The sequence below is a fragment of the Narcine bancroftii genome, chromosome 9 (genome assembly GCF_036971445.1).
Source record: "Narcine bancroftii isolate sNarBan1 chromosome 9, sNarBan1.hap1, whole genome shotgun sequence".
Lineage (NCBI taxonomy): Eukaryota > Metazoa > Chordata > Chondrichthyes > Torpediniformes > Narcinidae > Narcine > Narcine bancroftii.
Window position 1 is genome coordinate 56,732,157 of NC_091477.1, and position 22,135 is coordinate 56,754,291.

At 45.4% G+C, this 22,135-nt stretch overlaps 1 protein-coding gene and 1 long non-coding RNA gene across 2 annotated transcripts in view; one reads left to right on the forward strand and one right to left on the reverse strand.

Annotated features, from left to right (window-relative positions):
• Nucleotides 1-1,895: 1,895 nt before the first annotated feature.
• LOC138743670 (receptor expression-enhancing protein 2-like) overlaps nucleotides 1,896-22,135 on the reverse strand; it is a 148,860-nt gene continuing 128,620 nt past the window's right edge. Inside the window, exons 7-8 of the mRNA XM_069899245.1 lie at nucleotides 16,128-16,297; nucleotides 1,896-7,063 (exon numbers count right to left, since the gene is read on the reverse strand). Of these exons, the coding sequence (XP_069755346.1) occupies nucleotides 6,995-7,063; nucleotides 16,128-16,297 (239 nt within the window). The 3' untranslated portion in view covers nucleotides 1,896-6,994. The remainder of the gene's footprint in view (nucleotides 7,064-16,127; nucleotides 16,298-22,135) is intronic.
• The window catches only part of LOC138743672 (uncharacterized), a 57,388-nt gene continuing 40,080 nt past the window's right edge, over nucleotides 4,828-22,135 (forward strand). Inside the window, exon 1 of the long non-coding RNA XR_011345001.1 lies at nucleotides 4,828-4,936. This is a non-coding gene — a long non-coding RNA (uncharacterized lncRNA). The remainder of the gene's footprint in view (nucleotides 4,937-22,135) is intronic.

Sequence of the window (22,135 nt, forward strand, 5' to 3'; positions counted from 1 at the left end):
TCTATAACTGGAAATAGCAGGAAATTACCAAAACTCAAAAAAGTTCCTTTGGAATTTTTATTTCAATTCAGTTCAACCCCCCTCTTTTCCACTTCCTGAAGGGCTGTATCTTTATTGAATCTCCAGTGCTTTTTCCTGGTGTGATTTTAGATAATGTCAGACTTCAGAGACCAATAATCCTCCTCAAGCAATATTCCTGAATGCAGCCTTCACCAAAAGGGCAAGGGCTTATTGCACAGTAAATGGGGTGTGATTTTCCTGTCCATTTCACAGATTCGCTGAGGTCAATTGCAACGCATCGTGTTCTTCACCAGTTAAGGTTCAATTCATAAAATCAGCGCCAAATGGGGAAAAAAACCAATTTTCCAGGCTCAGCTATCCACTCGCAAACCCAATTATCCATTGGGGATAACTGTATTCTGGTTTCTTTTGAGCCTACTATTCCTTCTCCATCCCAACTAAAGATTTATTTCATCTCCTCCATCTTCAAGATCGTGAGAGGATAATGCAGTGGTAAATATAACTGGTACCAGCACTCCTCGCTGGTTTGAAAACTTCTGGATATAGCCACAGAACTCTTTGTCTGTCTGAACAAAGTGAAAATGCATCAACAGCTTTTCTAAATCATTCTCGCAGCAGCAGGAGTATTAATGATTATCTAAACTCGTGGTCATGTAGTGGGTCATATATTTATCCATCCATTTTGTATATACATCTGAGGTTTCATGAACATCGCATTAGCAAAAGTGACCACAAATCACCACTACATTGTTCGCATTTTATGCCAGAGAAAATCCCATTAAAGGTACAGGTCCTTAATTGGGGTCAGGATCACAAGGAAGAAAGTGAGTCTGAATATTTTTCAAAACTAGGCCAAATGACCAGCTCTGATGCCACAGAAATAAAACATAGCAAGTGCAACAAGGTCTGATGATGCATACAATATGCTCCAATATGCATGCTGCTTCAGACTGACTGCAAACTTAACAGCACACCTTGTAAAACATTCAGATCCTCCCCCCCCCCCACCCCCATAAATTGTCATTACAATAAATGGAATCTCCTTACTCTGAGAGGAATGCATTGGTCAGCACAGACAAACATGGAAATATAAAGAATTGTTGGCTTTTAATGGGAAAATGAGCATCTTTCAAACCAGCCTTAAATCAATATTCTATAGAGACTAATATTGTGAGGAAAGATGTTTGTCAAGTGCATTCACTAATGTAGTTTTTTAAATAGTGACCACATACAACTGAAGAGAAACAGCATGTACCAAGTGCAAATGACTTATTGCAACGTCAACAACGTTCTCTGTAAACTAAGCATTTCAGATGAATGGGAATCTGATGTGGAAAGGCCTCTTTAAGGCTTTACCTGAATGTCCTTCCATTATTGAGATATTTTATTTACTCATAAGGTTTCCTGCATCCGTTCATAAAATGAAAACCTATTTATCATTGTAACTGTCAATCAATAGAAAGTCACATCATGCAAATGTTTTAAGGGGCTAAACATTAATGAACTACGCTCATATTTCTCCCAGTTATTCAACAGCAGCTGGCTTATCTTGTTCCAGCTATAATGAAACATTGGTATATTTTATCTTCTGTGAACACTATTTCTGGCTGATATCAGGTTTAAATAGTGGAAATTGTGTTGGTCTGTCCACTAAAACCACAGGCAAAAGCTAGAGAATGTCACACATTCGAAACAAAGCATGTTAGACTTTTTGTGACTTTGGCATCAAACTCAAACTTTTAGCATTATATGTGTTTTGTCATTTGAATTTAGAATTATTTGTCTGGGTCTTGTTAGAAGCTAACTATTCACAGGTATAAATTGTAATAATCTGAAACTGTAAATTATAAATTTAAATTGTTGAAATGACTAAGAAATGATAAATAACAAATAAAGGTGATAACAGAAATTGGTGTTGCTGGGAACAATCATATAATCACTTAGGGGCGGGTAGTTTTGCAAATAATGCTACACTGAGCTCTTGTACAGAGTGATGTCTGAACCCTTTTATTCAGTGTATTAACAGTTATACAGTGCATTTTGTTCAGTCTGGTACATCATGTATAATGCATATTCTGGCAATCCATTTGTAAAAATATCTATATAGTTATACAGGTATCATACAACTCCATTTCCTACATAACTACTATTTTCATTCATGTCATATCACCTCAGCTCCACTAAAAGGACCCTACTGGCAAATACTGAAGCATGAGTAACAACTGATCAGCAGACTGCACATTATAAAGGCAGCCTTGACATTCATGAATCAATCTCATTCTCATGGATTTTAGAGCATCAAAAAACTGACTAAATTACTGTTTACGGTTTATCACCCACCAATGCTTAGAATCTACAGGGTGATTCTGCAAAGCAGTGTGACATTAATACTCTGACCATAGATGTCCATAGAACATACAAGAGCCATGCAGATATCCAAGAATGGTGATCATTTTATGAACCCAACCTGTGAATGCAGTGCAGCCCTAGAAAATCAATGGATTTTATTTCATAATCCCAGATTCAACAGCCTATTAATGGAAGGACAATCAATTTCATTTCCTGGTTCAGAATCTCAATGGAGCAATCTGTTTCCTTCTACTAATCCAAATCTCTGGCACTCTCCCACTTCATTGAATTTCATTGCAACAAACCCAGCTGTCAGTTTCCATCTCCCCTCATCTCTACAATTCCAATTGGAATTGCCTTTTCTCATCACTTCAACTGCAAAGATTTCCATCAAGCCCATGGCACTTTCTATCCACTTCCACGATTTCGAATCCAAAGAACTTCCTGTTTACAATCAATGCATACATTTCAAATGCAACAGAAGTCCTCACGAACATTTCCATACTACCAAAACTCATGGATGAAATTCACCCTCTCCACTTTTCCTTTAGGTGGAAGGTTAGTTAAGCAAGATTTTCCATTCACTCTGGTATTGTGATTTCTCTGACCAAAACAATTTTCTAGTGCATAGTTTTAAATTTGATCTCTGAATATGGTGAGTCTACTGTGAAGCAAGAGAGTCTGCAGGGACTTCTTTTTCTTTGGCTTGGCTTCGCGGACGAAGATTTATGGAGGGGGACTGTGATTGTAGTAAATATACAAAATATACAAAAGTGCTGGACAAACTCAGCAGGTCCTGCAGAGTCCATGGGATCCAAAGATATTGAACCAGTATTTTGGGCCTCAGGCCTTCAGCATGTGTAATGGAAGATTCTAACCTGTTTTTTTTAATTTGCTGCTCTTGGTTTTGCAAGGCTGAGAACCTGCTTGTGTTTTAGAATCAGCAGACATAAGCTAAATTCCACCGAGGGGCCAGAGATGCTGTTAACGGAAGAAAGGACATCTGTGTACCAAGAACATTTAATCTTCCTGCTTGTTTTGAACACACACTGTCAGAGGCCTAGCCTTGATGCATAATAAACCATTGTATTCAAAGTGATAAGCTGAAAATTATGTTACTAGTTAGAAACCTAGTATGCTAGCTTGCTTGCTTATCTTTCTTGCTGTGCTGGGAATAGGTGCTTGGGTAAGCAGTTTTTGGGTAATATAAGCCATGGTCCCGCTGCTGAAGGGAGAGACTCCCCGAGAGTTGGCAACATCTCTCAGCAAGAAGAAGAACTTCCAGAGTCCAGCCAACGACCCGGTCAGGGGAGGTGGAGAAGCTGCTACCGGCGCCCTGACAACCTACTACAAGTGTGCAGTCGTTGCCTCGCTTCGGCAGTTGGGACCAGTCCAAGCATTGATAAGTATAGTTGGGAAGGGCTTGCATATTGTAGTGTGAAATCAGCTTTTGAATTTGTAATAAACATTTGTATAAACTGAACTGCTCTCGGTGTGTGTGTCTATTTTCTTTCGGTAGCTCAAACACTGTGACCAATCTAAAATGAACAAAGTGAGAGGTATAAGTTTACCCAAGACAGCATGGTATGAGCAAAAAGCAGGCAGGTGCCTGAATCTAAAGGTGGTGGGGGGGGGGGGTAGAATGGGGAGGAATGAAGGGGCAGGGGGAAGAGCATAGGCCAACAGCCAAGAGGCCAGCGGTGGATATAGATAGCAGGGCGGGAGGGAAAAACTGACAATCGTCGATGGAGTGGGCTAGCTCTGTGAATGAAGAAGACAGAATAAAGGAGACAGAAAGATTGGAAAAGAGAAAGAGAGAGAAAAAGGATGTGGAGCTGGAGAAAAGGAGACATAGGGAAAGAGAGAGGAGTGGATGGGAGCTTAGGGAAACCAGAGAAGTTAGAACATTGGCTCTCAACCTTTTTTTTTCCAATCACATCCCACTTTAAGTATTCCCTATGCCATCTCAGGCCATGGCTGCCTGTGGATCAGAGCCTCTGACACCTCCATCACACACCTCAGTCACGGCTGACACAGGCCAAAAGCAAAAAAGCCACAGATGAACATGGATATGAAGGCAGGAGGGAAAAGCTGAGAATTGATTGGGGGTTGGGGTGGGGGGGGGGGGGTAGTTGCCCAAATGCAGAGCTGGTGGAAAGGAGACTGAGTTATAGTGAATAACAGAGTGATGGGGGGGATGCTAATAGAAACCAGAGCTGATGTTAATGCTATCCAGTTGGAGGAGACCCAGGCAGAAAATGAGGTGTTGTTCCTCCAATTTGCAGGTGGTCTCAGTTGGGCAGTGTAATAGTACAGATCTATCACCAGTGTATATAGTTACAGTATCTAGACTGTGCTTACAGCGATTGGCTGAGAGCTTAGCCACGCCTACTGTCTGGGCCTTAAAGGGTTGTGCCCCTAGCCTGGACGGATCATTCCGGACTGGTCGGCCACCTGTGAAGAGCTCCTGTCTTTTGCTAATAAAAGCCTTGGTTTGGATCAACAAGTCTTTGATTCTTTCGACGAGCTCTACAGGCAGTGAAAGATACCATGGACAGACATACCGGTATGGCAATGGGGCAGGAAATTGAAATGATTGGCCACTGGGAGTACCCCACAATTACAGTGGACAGAGTGAAGGTGCTCGGTGTAGTGATCTACTCATTTATGTCCTTCTCTCCGATCGACAGGAAGCCATGACGACAGCACTGATGTAGTAGACAACCCCTGCAGATTCACAAGTGAAGTGTTGCATCATTTGGAGGGCTGTTTTGGACCCTGAATGGTGGTGAGGAAGGAGGTGTGGTCGCAAGTTGAGCATCTCCTGCGGTCACGGGGGTAGGTGCCAAGGGGATGATTGGTGGGGAGGGAGGAGTGGATGAGAGAGTCCCAGTGGGAGTGGTCCCTATGGAAGGAGGGGAGGAGAGGTGAATACACGTCTGGTGGTGGGATCATGTTCTTGGTGGCAGAAATTGCTGAGGATGATATGTTGGATGTGGAGGCTGGTGGTAAGGACAAGGGGAATCCTGTTTGTTGCACCTGGGGGTAAAATAGGTCAGGGTGTAAGAACACAAGAAATAGGAGCAGGAGTCGCCCACCCGGCCCATTGAGCCTGCTCCGCTATTCAGTGAGATTATGGTTGATCTGATGATTGGCTCATCTCCACCTACCTGCCTATTCCCCTTATCCCTACTATCCAACCTAGTGTTAGATATACTTACTGAGGTCACCGCCACTGCTTCAATGGGTACTGAATTCCACAGATTAACCAAACTCTGGGAAAAGCAGTTCCTCCTTATCTCCATCCTAAATCTACTCCCCTTCATTTTGAGGCTATGTCTCCTAGTTCTGGTCTCCCCCACCAACAGAAACAACTTACCGACAGTACTTCTATCTTACCTATCTCTTTCATAATTTTATACGTTTCTATTCTCTTCCATGCTTTTAAGTTCAAGTGAGTACAGTCCCAGACAACTCAATCTCTCCTCATCCCTCATCAACCTGGTGAACCTCCTCCAAAGCCATTTCAAGTAAGGAGACCAGAACTGCACGCAGTGCTCCTGACGCGGCCTCACCAGTACCTTATACAGTTGCAGCATGACCTCCCTGTTCTCAAATTCAAACCCTCTTGAAATGAAGGCCAACATTCCATTTGCCTTCTTGATAATCTGCTGCCCCTGCAAACCAACCTTTTGTGATTCTTTCACAAGCACTCCCAAGTCCTTCTGCATGGCAGCCTGCTGCAATAGCTAGCCATTTAAATAATAATAATCTGGGAAGATGTGAGGGAAATGGTGAATCTGCTACCAAACAACATCTACATTTTTAGATTTTTAGTGTTTTAGCACATTTTAGAAATCTGACCATTTTGTCAAATGTGTTTCCTGTATTTTCTATGATAGCTGGTTTGTACTTGAATACTTAACTTACAGAACATTTGAAAATATACCAAGCTTTAAAAACATTTTTCCCTATCTTTAGTTTATAAGTTTTCCTGATTCTTGAAAATTATTGTCACATCACAAAATGCCCCAGCCAAATTGTCTTTGTCTGTGTCAATTCAAACGGAATGCAAAGCAAAGCCATTTAGTTTATATGAAGATTGAATTTGCAATGGCTGGAGACTGGGTTTTCATGGCCACCTCCAGGCAACCACTAACTAACTATCTGGAATGCAAGTTTACTGATTCAATTCACTGACGCAAAAATTCATAGGTTTTGGTCTCATGCTCCTTTTTACATATAATTTGAAGAAAGAGAAAAGGGTAAAATAAACCCAAAGAAAATATTGATGAATGCAAACCTAAATATAGCTGAACATTTCCTTGGGGATATTTTGGTGACATTCATCTTGAATATATTGATGAAATGCTGTGTAACATTGAGCAAGACCACTTCGACTAGTCCCTTCACTGCATCTCCAAATGTTGCTGTGCTGTGGTGACGTCTGCATTCCCCCATACCTGCAAAAGACACAGGGCTCAAGCTCCTATTTACAAGGTCTAGCTCCTTCTTTATTCTTCCACAATTCCTCTGCTTCAAGCAAGACTCAAATCTGTGATGCACTGAAGGCAGATGGAAAGACTTGTGGCACTCTGTCCGGCTTCCCCCAACGTGTTCCAGTTCATGCAGATTCCGTGCTGCTACCGCTGGCTTTCTTTTTAGCACGCAACTTTACACTCTTCGACTGTGGCTACAAAACAGAATAGTAAAAAAACAATATAATAGATTTCAGTAGTAAACACACACACCCATACCCCCCCGATAAACACACACACACACACACACACACACACACACCCATACACCCCCTATAAACACACACACAAACACACACACCCATACCCCCCTATAAACACACACCCACACACCCCCTATAAACACACACACACACACACACACACACACACCCACACACCCCCTATTTACACAGACACACACACTCATACCCCCCTATAAACACACACACACACAACTATACACCCCCTATAAACACACGCGCACACACACACACCCATACCCCCCTATAAACACACACACACACACCCATACCCCCTATAAACACATCCACACACACACACCCATACCCCCCTATAAACACACACACACACACCCATACATACACCCCCTACACACACACCTTCCTATACCCCCTACACATACACACCCATACCCCCCTATAAACACACACACACACACACACACACCCATACATACACCCCCTACACACACACCCTCCTATAACCCATACACACACAACCCATACCCCCCTATAAACACACACACACACACACCCATACATACACCCCCTACACACACACCCTCCTATACCCCATACACACACACACCCATACCCCCCTATAAACACACACACACACAGACACCCATACATACACCCCCTACACACACACCCTCCTATACCCCCTACACACGCACACACACCCATACCCCCCTTTAAACACACACACACCCATACATACACTCCCTACACACACACCCTCCTATACCCCCTACACACACACCCTCCTATACCCCCTACACACGCACACACACCCATACCCCCCTTTAAACACACACACACCCATACATACACTCCCTACACACACACCCTCCTATACCCCCTACACACACACACCCATACCCCCCTATAAACACACACGCGCACACACACACACACATACCCATACCCCCCTATAAACACACACACACCCATACATAAACCCCCTACACACACACACACACACCCATACCCCCCATAAACACACACATACACCCCCTACACACACACCCTCCTATACCCCCTACACATACACACCAATACCCCCAGATGCACACACACACACACTCACACACCCCCTATTTACACAGACACACACACACCCATACCCCCCTATAAACACACACACACACACCTATACACCCCCTATAAACACACGCACACACACACACACACACACACACACACACACACACCCATACCCCCCCTATAAACACACACACACATCACACACACACCCATACCCCCTATAAACACATCCACATACACACACCCATACCCCCCTATAAACACACACACACCCATCCCCCCCTATAAACACACACACACACCCATACATACACCCCCTACACACACACCTTCCTATACCCCCTACACGTACACACCCATACCCCCCTATAAACACACACACACACCCATACATACACCCCCTACACACACACCCTCCTATAACCCCTACACACATACACCCATACCCCCTATAAACACACACGCGCACACACACACACACACACACACACACACATACCCATACCCCCCTATAAACACACACACACACCCATACATAAACCCCCTACACACACACACCCACCCATACACCCCTACACACACACACCCCTACACACACACACACACACCCCCCTACACACACCCATACCCCCTACACACACCACCAATACTCCCTATACATACAAACACCCATACACCCCCTGCACAGACACACCCACCCATACACCCTACACACACACACCCATATGCCTCTACACACACACATACCGCTCCACACACATACACCCATACCCCCCACACACACACCCATAACCCCAACACACACATCCATACCCCCAACACAAACTCTGCCATAAACCCTACACACACAAACATACCCCCTACACACACACCCATACCCTCCCTACACACACATCCATACCCCCATGTACACACATATACCCCCTACACACACACCCATACCGTCCCTACACACACACCCATACACCCCCTACACAGATACACCCACTCATACCCCCTACACACACACAGCCATACCCCCTACACACACACCCATATGCCTCTACACACACACAGATACCGCCCTACACACATACACCCATACCCCCCACACACACACTCCCATAACCCCTACACACACAAACATACCCCCTACACGCACACACACCCATACCTTCACTACACACACACACCCATACATACACCCCCTACACACACACCCTCCTATACCCCCTACATATACACATCCATACCCCCAGATGCACACAAACACCCATACCCCAACATGCACATACACCCACCCATACACCCCCTGCACACACACACACACACCCACCCATACATCCCCTACACACACACACACCCACCCCCCTACACACACACACACACACCCATACCCCCTACACATACACCCATATTCCCTATACATACACACACACACCCATACACCCCCTACACAGACATACCCACCCATTTCCCCTACACACACACCCATACGCCTCTATACACACACTCACATACCGACCCACACACATACACCCATACCCCCCACACACACACACCCACCCATACACCCCTACACACACACACAACCCCTCTACACACACACCCACCCCCTACACACACACACCCACCCCTACACACACACTCACCCACCACCCTACACACATACACCCATACCCCCTACACACACACCCACCCCCTACACACACACACCCACCCCCTACACACACACTCACCCACCACCCTACACACACACACCCATACCCCCTACACACACAACACCCATACCCCCTACACACACACACCCACCCATACACCCCTACACGCACACACAACCCCTCTACACACACACACACCCACCCCTACACACACACACCCACCCATACCCCCTACACACACCCACCCATACCCCCTACACACACACCCACCCCCTACACACACAAACCCACCCCCTACATACACACACCCATACTCCCTATACATACACACACACCAATACACCCCTTACACAGACACACCCACCCCCTACACACCCACCCATACCCCTTACACATTCACAACCCATACTCCCTATACATACACACACATTCAAATACACCCCTTACACAGACACACACACCCATACTCCTTACACACACACCCACCCATACACCCCTACACACACACACAACCCCTCTACACACACACACACCCACCCCCTACACTCACACACCAATACTCCCTACACACACACACATACCCCCTACACATTCACAACCCATACTCCCTATACATACACACACACCCATACACCCCTTACACAGACACACACACCCATACCCCTTACACACACACCCACTCATACACCCCTAGACACACACACAACCCCTCTACACAAACACACCCACCCCCTACGCACACACACCCATACCCTCCCTACACACACACAGTGCCCCACACACATACACCCATACACCCCACGCACACACCCATACCCCCAACACACACTGCGCCATAAACCCTACACACACAAACATACACCCTACACATACACACACACACCCATACCCTCCCTACAAACACATCCATACCCCCATGTACACACACATACCCCCTACACACACACACCCATAACCTCCCTACACACACACCCATACACCCCCTACACAGACACACCCACCCATACCCCCTACACACACGCCCATATGCCTCTACACACACACACATACCGCCCCACACACATACACCCATACCCCGCATACACACACTCCCATAACCCCTACACACACACCCATACCCCCAACACACACTCCGCCATAAACCCTACACACACAAACATACCCCTACACACACACACCCATACCCTCCATACACACACACACCCATACCCCCATACACAAAGACAGCAACTACACACATACCCCCTATACACCCATACCCCCTACACACACACACCCATACCCCCTACACACACACCCATAACCCCAACACACACCCCCCAGAACCCCTACACACACAAACATACCCCCTACACACACACCCATACCCTCCCCACACACACACCCATAACCCCAACACACACCCCCCAGAACCCCTACACACACAAACATACCCCCTACACACACACCCATACCCTCCCTACACACACACCCATAGCCCCATGTACACACATACACCCCCTACACACACACACCCATACCCTCCCTAAACACACACCCATACCCCTATACACAAAGACAGCAACTACACACACATACCCCCTACACATCCATACCCCCTACACACACATACACGCATACCCTCCCTACACACACACATCCATAACCCCAACACACACACCCATACCCCATACACGTATACCCCTACACACATACATACCCCTACACACACACCCATGCCCTCCCTATACACACACCTATTCCCCCAACTCACACACACCCATACCCCCAACACACACACACACCCATACCCTCCCTACACACACTCCCATACCCCCATACACAAAGACAGCAACTACACACACATACCCCCTACACACCCATACCCCCAACACACACACATGCCCCCTACACACACACCCACCCATACCCCCAACACACACACATACACAGACTCATACCCCCAACACACACCCACACACTTATACCCCTCTACAATCCTTCTCCATCCACACCCTATTAGAGAGGGACCCACCAATTTGCACTGTCCACTGTTGGCTGAATCAATGATCAGCAAATCTTAAAATTAGTCTTTTCTTCAACTTCCTATGTGCTACAGCAATCCAAATTCTTCAAATTCCTGACTGTTGACAAAATGTCCTTGAATATTCCTACTTGGCAATAAATATGTTTATTATCAAAATCCAATTGAAAAATTAAAATCAATGCAATTAAGAAAAATTGTTTTTGCTTGATAGCAGCTTATCTCTGACTTTAGATCGAAATGAAACCTATATGAATTGTGCATTGTCCAACAGTCCAAGGATCTTTAATCTTTGCCTACACTGACAACCATTAGGCTTTCAAAAGTGTAAATCACCCGACATTAATTGGACATTAATTCAATCTATCTCTGCCCTGATCAGATAAACATCCTCTCTCAAGATTTGCTACAGTTTTGTAAAAAAAAATGATCACACCACCACAGTCTGCATTTTGAAACCAAATAAAATAATTTTTCCAACACATCCACTTTATTTTTCTTCTCAGTGAATTCCAACTGTTTAGTACTTTTTTAGAGATACAGCATGGTACTTTCCCCACCTCCCCCACCCCGGCCTATTACCCAGGGCTGCTCAATCAGAATCAGAGTTTATTGTCGAGCATGTATCATGAAGTTTGTTGTTTTATGGCAGCATTACAGGTGAAAAATTGCAATAAATTACATTTTTTAAAAATAAACAAATTAGAGGAAGCGAGGTGATGAGTGTAGTTCATTGTCCATTCAGAAATTGGATGGAGATGGGGACGATGCTCTTTTTGTAACATTGGGTGATAGTCTTCAGGCTCCTGTACCTCTTTCCTGGTGGTAGCAGTGAGAAGATGGCATGGCCTGGGTGGTGGGGTCACTGCTCACTGACCCATTGCTCCTGAAACATTTGGCTTGAGAAAAACTGTCATTGGCCCATTTCCTTTGGGGGTTATGAAGCCATGCATATAACGAGTCAATTAGGGACAATTAAAATAGTGGTTTTCAAACTTTTTCTTCCCACCCACATATCATTTTAAGCAATCCCTTATTAATCACAGAGTACCTGTGGCATAGGGATTACTTAAAGTGGGATGTGAGTGGAAAGAAAAAGGTTGAGAACCACTGTGTTAGAGGCTGCTTCTTGAGACACCACCTCTTGTAGACGTCCCTAATGGAGTGAAGACTGATGGTCATGATGGCACATGCTGAGTCTGTTGCTTTCTCCTGTCCTGTCCATACCAGTGATGCTACCAGTCAGAATGCTCTCCACAGTTCTTCTTTGGCTTGGCTTCGCGGACGAAGATTTATGGAGGGGGTAAAAGTCCACGTCAGCTGCAGGCTCGTTTGTGGCTGACAAGTCTGATGCGGTACAGGCAGACACGGTTGCAGCGGTTGCAGGGGAAAATTGGTGGGTTGGGGTTGGGTGTTGGGTTTTTCCTCCTTTGCCTTTTGTCAGTGAGGTGGGCTCTGCGGTTTTCTTCAAAGGAGGTTGCTGCCCGCCAAACTGTGAGGCGCCAAGATGCACGGTTTGAGGCGATATCAGCCCACTGGCGGTGGTCAATGTGGCAGGCACCAAGAGATTTCTTTAGGCAGTCCTTGTACCTCTTCTTTGGTGCACCTCTGTCACGGTGGCCAGTGTAGAGCTCGCCATATAACACGATCTTGGGAAGGCGATGGTCCTCCATTCTGGAGACGTGACCCACCCAGCGCAGCTGGATCTTCAGCAGCGTGGACTCGATGCTGTCGACCTCTGCCATCTCGAGTACTTCGACGTTAGGGATGAAAGCGCTCCAATGAATGTTGAGGATGGTGCGGAGACAACGCTGGTGGAAGCGTTCTAGGAGCCGTAGGTGATGCCGGTAGAGGACCCATGATTCGGAGCCGAACAGGAGTGTGGGTATGACAACGGCTCTGTATACGCTTATCTTTGTGAGGTTTTTCAGTTGGTTGTTTTTCCAGACTCTTTTGTGTAGTCTTCCAAAGGCGCTATTTGCCTTGGCGAGTCTGTTGTCTATCTCGTTGTCGATCCTTGCATCTGATGAAATGGTGCAGCCGAGATAGGTAAACTGGTTGACCGTTTTGAGTTTTGTGTGCCCGATGGAGATGTGGGGGGGCTGGTAGTCATGGTGGGGAGCTGGCTGATGGAGGACCTCAGTTTTCTTCAGGCTGACTTCCAGGCCAAACATTTGCAGATAATTGCAAGAGTCTTCAGTGACAACAAATCTCCTCAACTGGTGAACCTTATCCTAATTGCATCGATGTGAAGGCCCCAGGATAGATCTTCAGAGAGGAGTAAAACGTGAAATCTGCAGACACCCGGATTGAAGTAAAAACATAATGGTGGAGAAGTTCAGCAGGTCAAAAATGGTAAAGATAAAGATACGTTTTGGGCTTGAGCCCATAATCAAGGTATGGGCAAAATCTAGGCAGACATCTGAATAAAATAGCGGGGAGGGAGGTTAAAATCGACAATTGGAAATAAAAAGGTCCAGAACAGCAATTGGCCAGGATGAAATGTCCAAGAGGAGGGAGAAAGCTTAAAGCAGGAGTAGGGGTGTTCAGTGGGGGTGGGGAATCCTGGTTGTGGAAGTGGGCACAGAGACAAGGTTTGGGATCGTGGCGTGCATGGAACTCATTAAGATGTGAGCAGAGGGGGACAAAGGTAAGGCTTCTACTGAGGACCGAGCACTCTGTCTCTGAGAGGGGAAAGTCAGAGGGGATGGTGAAGACCAAGCAGGAGCAGAGTGGGAATCGATGTGTTAGGGGGAGGAGAGTGGGGAGGGGGAATCAGCCAGGGGGGAGTCAAGGGTGAGAGAAATCAGAAAGGGGAGGTGGAGGGTAGGGGGTCACTGGAGAATGGAGGGGAGATGAGAGTGTCTAAGGGTTGGGTGAGAGGGACGAAAGGACACTTTGGAGTTGAGTATGGAGAGGTGTGAGAGGATAAGGAGAGGTAAGGAGTGGTGGTGAGGAGATGAGTTTTGGATGTAGCAGCAGATGTATTCAAGGTACCCGCCTTGGGTATGGAGACTAGCGAAGAAGTTGGCATGGACGCCGATAGGGGGAGGTCGGGATGATAAATATCTGCGTTGTCAGAGACGTTGGGAGCTCTGGCCTATGGGTGGCCAGGATCAAGGCTAGAGTCAGCGTTCGAGGCATCAGGGGTTCCCGCCTGTGTGTGGCCTGGGCCAAGGTGAGAGTCAGAGATTCAGAGGTAGATCTTCAGAGATATTGATACCCAGGAATTTGAAGCCATTTACCCTCTGCACTGCTGACCCCTCGATGAGGACTGGTTTGTGTCCTGGTTTTCCCTCCTGAAGTCCACAACTTCCTTAGTTTTCCTAACGTTGAGTGCAAGGTTGTTATGACACCACTCAACCAGCTGATGTATCTCCCTCCTCTACACATCCTCATTCCTGTCAACGACCATGGTGTATTCTGCAAATATGTGGATGGCTTTTGAATTGAATTGTGCCTGGTCATAACAGTCATGGTGTAGAGAGTGTAGAGCAGTGGGCTAAGCACTCATCCTTGGGGTGCCCCTGCAGTGAGCAGGAGGTGTTGTTTCTGATTTGCAATGACCATGGCCTTCCGATGAGGAAGTCAAGGACCAGTTGCAGAGGCCCAGGTTTTGGAACTTGCTGACCAGCACTAAGGGATGATGATGTGGAACGCTGAGCTGTAGTCGACGAAAAGCAGTCTGATGTCCGTGTGGCTGTTGTTCAGGTGATCCAGGACTGAGCGGAGAGCCAACAATATTGTATCTGCTGTGGAGTAATTGTGGTGGTAGGTGAACTGTAGTGAGCCCAGATTTACTTAGGCATGAGTTAATTCTGGTCATGACCAGCCTCTCAAAGCATTTCACCACAGTAGATGTGAGTGCTACTGGGCGATAGTCATAGAGGCACCAGAATGATTGATGCCCATTTGAAGCAGGTGGGAATCTCTGACTGCAGCATTGAGAGATTACATCCAGGTGACCCATACATCCTTGGAACATGGGAGGGAACGGGAGCACCCAGGGGAAACCCACACAGTCATGGGCAGAACATACAAACTCCTTACAGATAGCAGTGGAATTGAACCTGGTCTTGTGCTCACCACCAACCATGCTGTCCGGTCAATATGGTGCTTTTGAATCTATATTGTTGTGGTCTTGGTGTCATAAATTTGTCATCACCTTTGAGGATGGGGATAAGAATCAAGGTGGCTGGTGATCATAACTGTTGTAGTGGTTAGCCAACAGACAAGAGAACAATAAATTGTATAAATCTCATTGAGGCTGGCAGACTTGATGAAATACCTCTGAACGCAGCAATTTCTGTTTTGTGGCTTTGAGGCTCTGGGTGCGTTTTGGTACTTTGTCCGCAATATCTTCATCTGCTTGTTCGAGCTTTACCTCTGGCTGCTCTCCATCGGACTTCGGAGCCTGTGTGCCTCCTACTTCTTCGACTGAAGGAAGTCGGTGTGTACCTGATGACAGAGCAAGCACAAAGAGGGCATAACTGAAACCCAGAAGAGCACCTAGTAAGAGTGAATTTCTTAAAGCACTTCAGAAATATCAAAAATATAATTCTTAGCAAATATAAGAAAACTATAGATGGCTCAAGAATATTAATCAAATTTCTTCCACATTTTCATGCAAATGGTTTGGGGAACTTTTCAACATCAATATTATTATCGGAACTATAGAACGTTGCAGCACAGAAACTGGTCCCTCGGCCCATCTCGTCTGTGCCAAATTCAGTCTTGCTTGCTGCGATCTTCAGTTGTAATAAAATACAAGTTCTAAATTCATATCACATGGAATACAAAAATTTCAAGCTCATTTTAAAAAAAGGGTGAAGGTTATAATATAATTTCCAATTGGATGTGAGGGTAAAAGCCAAGTGTTGGCAATGCGGCAGAATCTGATCAAAACAATGCTCCACTTGCTTTGTATCCTAAGATTACAGTCTATTAAAAATCATTCAAAATACATTTATGTACTTTTTACATTTCCCCCACAGGAACTTTTCATAGAGTTATTCGCCCATCAGCCCTTCAAAACAGTGAACAACTATGTCTCTTGTTTAACTCGAGAGCAGTGGTCCTCAACTTTTTTCTTTCCACTCACATCCCATTTTAAGTAATCCCTCTGCCACCAGTGCTCTGTGATTAATTGCTTAAGGTGGATTGTGGGTGGGGAGGGAAGGTTGAGAATCACTCCTCTAGACCCAATTGTTACTGAAATATTTTGCTTGAGAAAAATTGTCATTGGCCCATTTCCTTTGGAGTTCTGAAACTGTGCACATAATGAGTCAATTTGGGATGAATAAAACAATGGTTTCCAAACTTTTTCTTCCCACCCACATCCCCCCTGAAGCAATCCCTGGCACCTCTGGCTTAGGGAAATCTTAAGGTGGTGTGTGAGTGGAAAGAAAAAGGTCGAAAACCCCTGCTCTACTCATAGGTGGGATCTGCAATGTTTGGTCTTTGGCTTCAAAACCTTAAGAAGAATTGCTGCTGGTGTTCACTTGAAACATGATCTTCAAGTTTATAGCGACCTCAATCATTATTAATCAGCTTCTCATGAGCTTTGCCCTATTTTAGGATTCTGCCAGTCGCAGTAGATTATTACACGATCAGCTTGATTGATCACATAAATAAACCACACTCAGTTCCATGCGTAGAAAGCTGGACTTTAAGTTGGCTATTTACCAAAGTCATAAGGAGGAGGAGAAGCGTAGACATACATGCAGTGCTAACCCACAAGGAGAAACTTGGGCACACAATGCCAAAGGAGGGATTTATTCTACTATAGGCTCCATCATTCCAAGAGCCTTGGATGTTGTTCTCACAGCATGGTTCAGTTATACACTAAGACTGTACATGAAATGTCACTGAGTGGGGGTGAAGTGTTGTTGGGTTTCATCTGTCTCATGCATGGTGCCCTGAGCCTGCCTGATTTTCTGAAGTTGATGTCAATTGGGCGCATGGCTGTGGCAGAGCTGCTGTTGAGGTCCGGATTTGTTACTGAGAATCCATGTTTAATTTCTGGAAATTAGATTGCTTAGAAAGGTGAGAGATTGAAAGGCATTGTTCAGAGAAGCCCGATACACTGGTACACAAATCAAAGAAGTTACCAAAATAAAGACTAATGAAATTGCAGAGGTTGTTATCTGAAACCAAACCAAACCAAAATACAAGAAGAACTTAACTTAGCCAGTCTAAGGTCAGAGAGTCTTCCACAGAACAGCTGAATTCTTCCTGCATTTTCAGTTTTTATCACGGATAGGTAACAAGCAGGTAAGTGAGCAATTGGTAGAGTAAATTAAACGTTGATCTTTATTGCAGGAGGATTTGAGGATAAAAGTAAAGACATTTTGCACCAATTACACTGGAGAATGAGGAATTTGCTTCCTAAACATTTTTGGGTGCATTTATGGATTTTAGGCTGCTGGTCATGAAAATCACCTTAAAATTTTCCCATCATGTATCTTTTTTTTTAAGATATAATCTGTTTTTGTGATTTCCTGTCACATTTTAAGTCTACTTCAAACACACAAGGTGCAACATAACATTGAAAATTCATTTTCTGCATTTGCACTTGGACTTCTTCCTTTGGTACAGTCCATGACGAATGTGGTGAAAGGTTTCACCAGGACATTGTGACCATGGAAAAGCGGTATCAGAGCAATAGGAATCTATCAATGCCGGCTGACTATCGTTGGACACTGGCATGAGAGGCATCAGATGCTGAGAACAAACGAAAATCAGTGGCAAAACATTCTTAGGTCAGTTGAACTAATGCAAAACATGCTAAATTTAATGAAAGTTAATGTAATGTTTCTTCAACTTCCTACATGATACGGCAAATCTGAAATTATCTTTGTGTTCAGCTTGATGTTGTCCATCATAATCCTCAATTTATTTTCAGGAAGCGAGCCTTTTGAAAAACATTGTTGCTCAGCATCATCAATCCTTGATCAAATAAACTTGAAATGCACACTTGACGAATGTCCAAAACACAATTAATTATGTTACAATCTCCATGCTGGGCAGAGGGCCACAAGGGGTTGCAGACTCTGGGGGCAGCAATGGAACAGACCAGGGCACCACAAAGGGGAGAACATCCTCCACTGAGAAGGAAAAGGCTAGAAGGGAACCCCACAGGAAGGTCATCATGGCTGTGGGCCAGCGAGGGGCTAAGGGATCGATGTTGTCCAGTGTTATCTAAGATTCTGGTGAGGCAGCCTCCAGAATATTGCGCACAGGCCTGGTGTCCCATCCAAACATGGTCAGCATGCTGGTCAGTGCATCACTAATAGAGTGTCAGCATCCCAGGTTCGAATCTGTGGGCATTTGTACATTCTTCCTGTGTCTGTGTGGGTTTCCTCTGGGGGCTCCAGATTTTTTCCCACCCTTCAAACTTGAACAGGGTTGATAGGCTAATTGGTTCATTTGGACAGCTTGGGAGCATGGGCCAGAAAGTCCTGTTATTGTGCTGTAAGACTAAATTTTAAAAAATAAAAGGATATGTGTGTGATAGATATACTGCAACACTGGTGAATCTTTGGAATTCTTGACCTAAGAGGGCTGTGAAGCTCAGTCGTTGAGTATAATCAAACAGATTAATATATTGGCTTTGCGCTCAACATCAGCAAAACCAAGGAGATGACCGTGGCCTTCAGGAGGAAGTCAGGGGAGTACGACCCAATCATTATCGAGGACTCATTGGTGGGGAGGGTCAAGAACCTTAAATTCCTGGGTGTCAACATCTCCAAGGATCTGTCCTGCAATCTCCATGTCAATGCAATCACAAAGAAGGTTCACCAGTGGCTATGAGATCTGGTTCGTCACCGAAGACTCTTGTAAACTACTACAGGTATACTGTGGAGAGCATTCTGGCTGGTTGCATCATTGTCTTATATGGAGACACCAAAATTCAGGATAAGAATAATCTCCAGAGGGTTGTTAACTCGGCCTGCGACATCACAGGCACCAGACTTCACTCCATCAAGGACATCTGCATGATGTGGTGTCTTAAAAAAATCAGCGTCTATTCTCAAAGACCCCCACCACCCAGGGTGCCTTTTTCAGTCTGCTACCTCAGCACTTTATGCCCTTGTACCTTGGTTCCATGCACACCCAGGTGCAGCCACACATGAAGGTGGTCATCAGGATAAAGGCCACATTGGGTACAGCCTTGCCCCCATTGTCAGGTGACTTATTCAAGGTGATCATTCAGATCCTTTCCATTCTTGGATGTCCACATGATCTGAAAGATTGCTTGGGTCACTGCCAAGGCAGAGGTGCGGGAGATGAGCGAGATCACCTTGCTCCTGATGACCATCATTGAGAGGGAGTACCGCGCCCACAGATCCAATTTCTGGTGGACCTTTGAATCCGCTCCAACCAATTTTTGTTGCATGCCTCATCCCCTCCAAAGCAGATCCCCAGAACCTTCAGCTACTCAGATCTGACTGCGAAGGAGATGATGGACTGGCCGGGCCAGTTACCAAAGGGCATTGCCTCTCATTCTTGTTCCGATCACGCTGGCGTGAGATACAGTCTGTTTTGATACAGACTCAAAATGGCCACATATGCTGGTTAGTCTGTGAAATGATTGTGTGTCCGAATGGAAGATGGCGATGTCATCCATGTACAGGGAGGCCTTTACCTGACTGCCTCAGCTGTCTGGCACTGTCACTTCTCTTCTTCCATCTTCCTTCCTGAAAGATTCAGTAGAGGGCTCTATGTAACACACAAATAAGACTGGAGACAGAGAGCAGCCTTGTCTAACTCCAGACTTGTTGGAGAAGCTACCTGTTTCCCACCCATTGATTCGGACTGCACTACAGAGATCTGTGTCGAGCAGTTTAATCTAATTCTAGATTCCCGTCCATAAAGCCTATTTTGTCGGAGATTTTCCAGCCTGGAACTGTAAGGGGTTTGGTCTGAGTGGATCATCTGTCCTAGAACAGACTTGACTAGATTGGCAATGGCTTTGGACAGGATCTTTTAATCAATGTTCAACAATAATATGGGTCTCCATTTCCTGATCCTTTTCCCATTTCTGTTTGAAGATGGCAGTGATGATACCCTTCCTCATGGAATCTGCCATTCTTCCTGCCAGGAACATAGCATTGCACACTTCCAGCACGTGCAGGCCAACCTAGTCCCACAGAGCCATGTACAACTCACCCTGCGACAATCGGTTCCAGGAGGGCTGGACTTTGGCATGGTATTGCAAGGCATTTACACATTGTGTTGTGAGTTAAACATTGCGCACATTAAAGCTTGTTATTTTAATTTCTATCGTGGTTTATTGGAGTCTCCAATTCACATCCCTTGCAGTCCTGTGCCAATCAGCCTGAGCCCTGCTTTAGTGACCTGCAGCACTGTTCTTGGGCTCAGGCACAACGGGTTAGTGCAATGTTGTAACAGCGCTGTTGACTAGGGTTGGAATCCCACGCTGTCTGTAAGGACTTCTCCCCATGTCTGTGTGGGTTTCCTCTGGGGGCTCCAGTTTCCTCTCACCTTTCAAAATGTATGGAGGCTGTAGGTCATTCAGGTGTAATTGGGGCAGCACAGGCTCGTGGGCCAGAAGGGCCTGTTATCGAGTTGTATGACTACATTTTAAAAAAAGAATGGTTCTCTTGGAATGTACCAACATAAACTGCCAACAAACTTCTTTATCCAAGGACCTTTGGCACGGAATGATGGTTTGTGCTCATTACCCGCTGTGGAAGTGGCACAATGGGAGAAACCAAGTGGATGAAAAAAAGGACAGGACAGGATTATTCTGGCCCACACAGTGTGGAATTAGTGTCCAACCAGTTAACAAAGAGCTTGTCAAAATTCTGTACACATACAGTGTAACTGAGCAGCTTTCGCCCCACCTTGTAGCCAAGTAACCCATCTTTGTTTACTCAGGCTAGCAACCTCCTATTTATTCAGACCTGCCACGCTGAGTCTCAGTCACTTCATTCTCTCAGGACAGATGAAATGCAAACCCACAATGAATTTCCAGGGTTGCCTACATACATGTCTGCTTGTCAAGTACGGTAAATCTGCACTGAAATCTTAACACAAATCTGGTCATTTGATCTGAATGCAAAACGAATGTTAGCAAATTAAGAGGCAGTTTTTCCCCCCTTGAAATTTTACTTACATTGAAAACAACAGATGGGAGCTGAGGTTGATTTTTCATTTTCAAATATTTTATCCTATCGTATGTTCAAAATGATTCACAGTTCCACATTTGATCCAGTTTACATTTACTACAAATGCAAAAATCCCATGATTGTCTGCACTTGTATGTAGCAC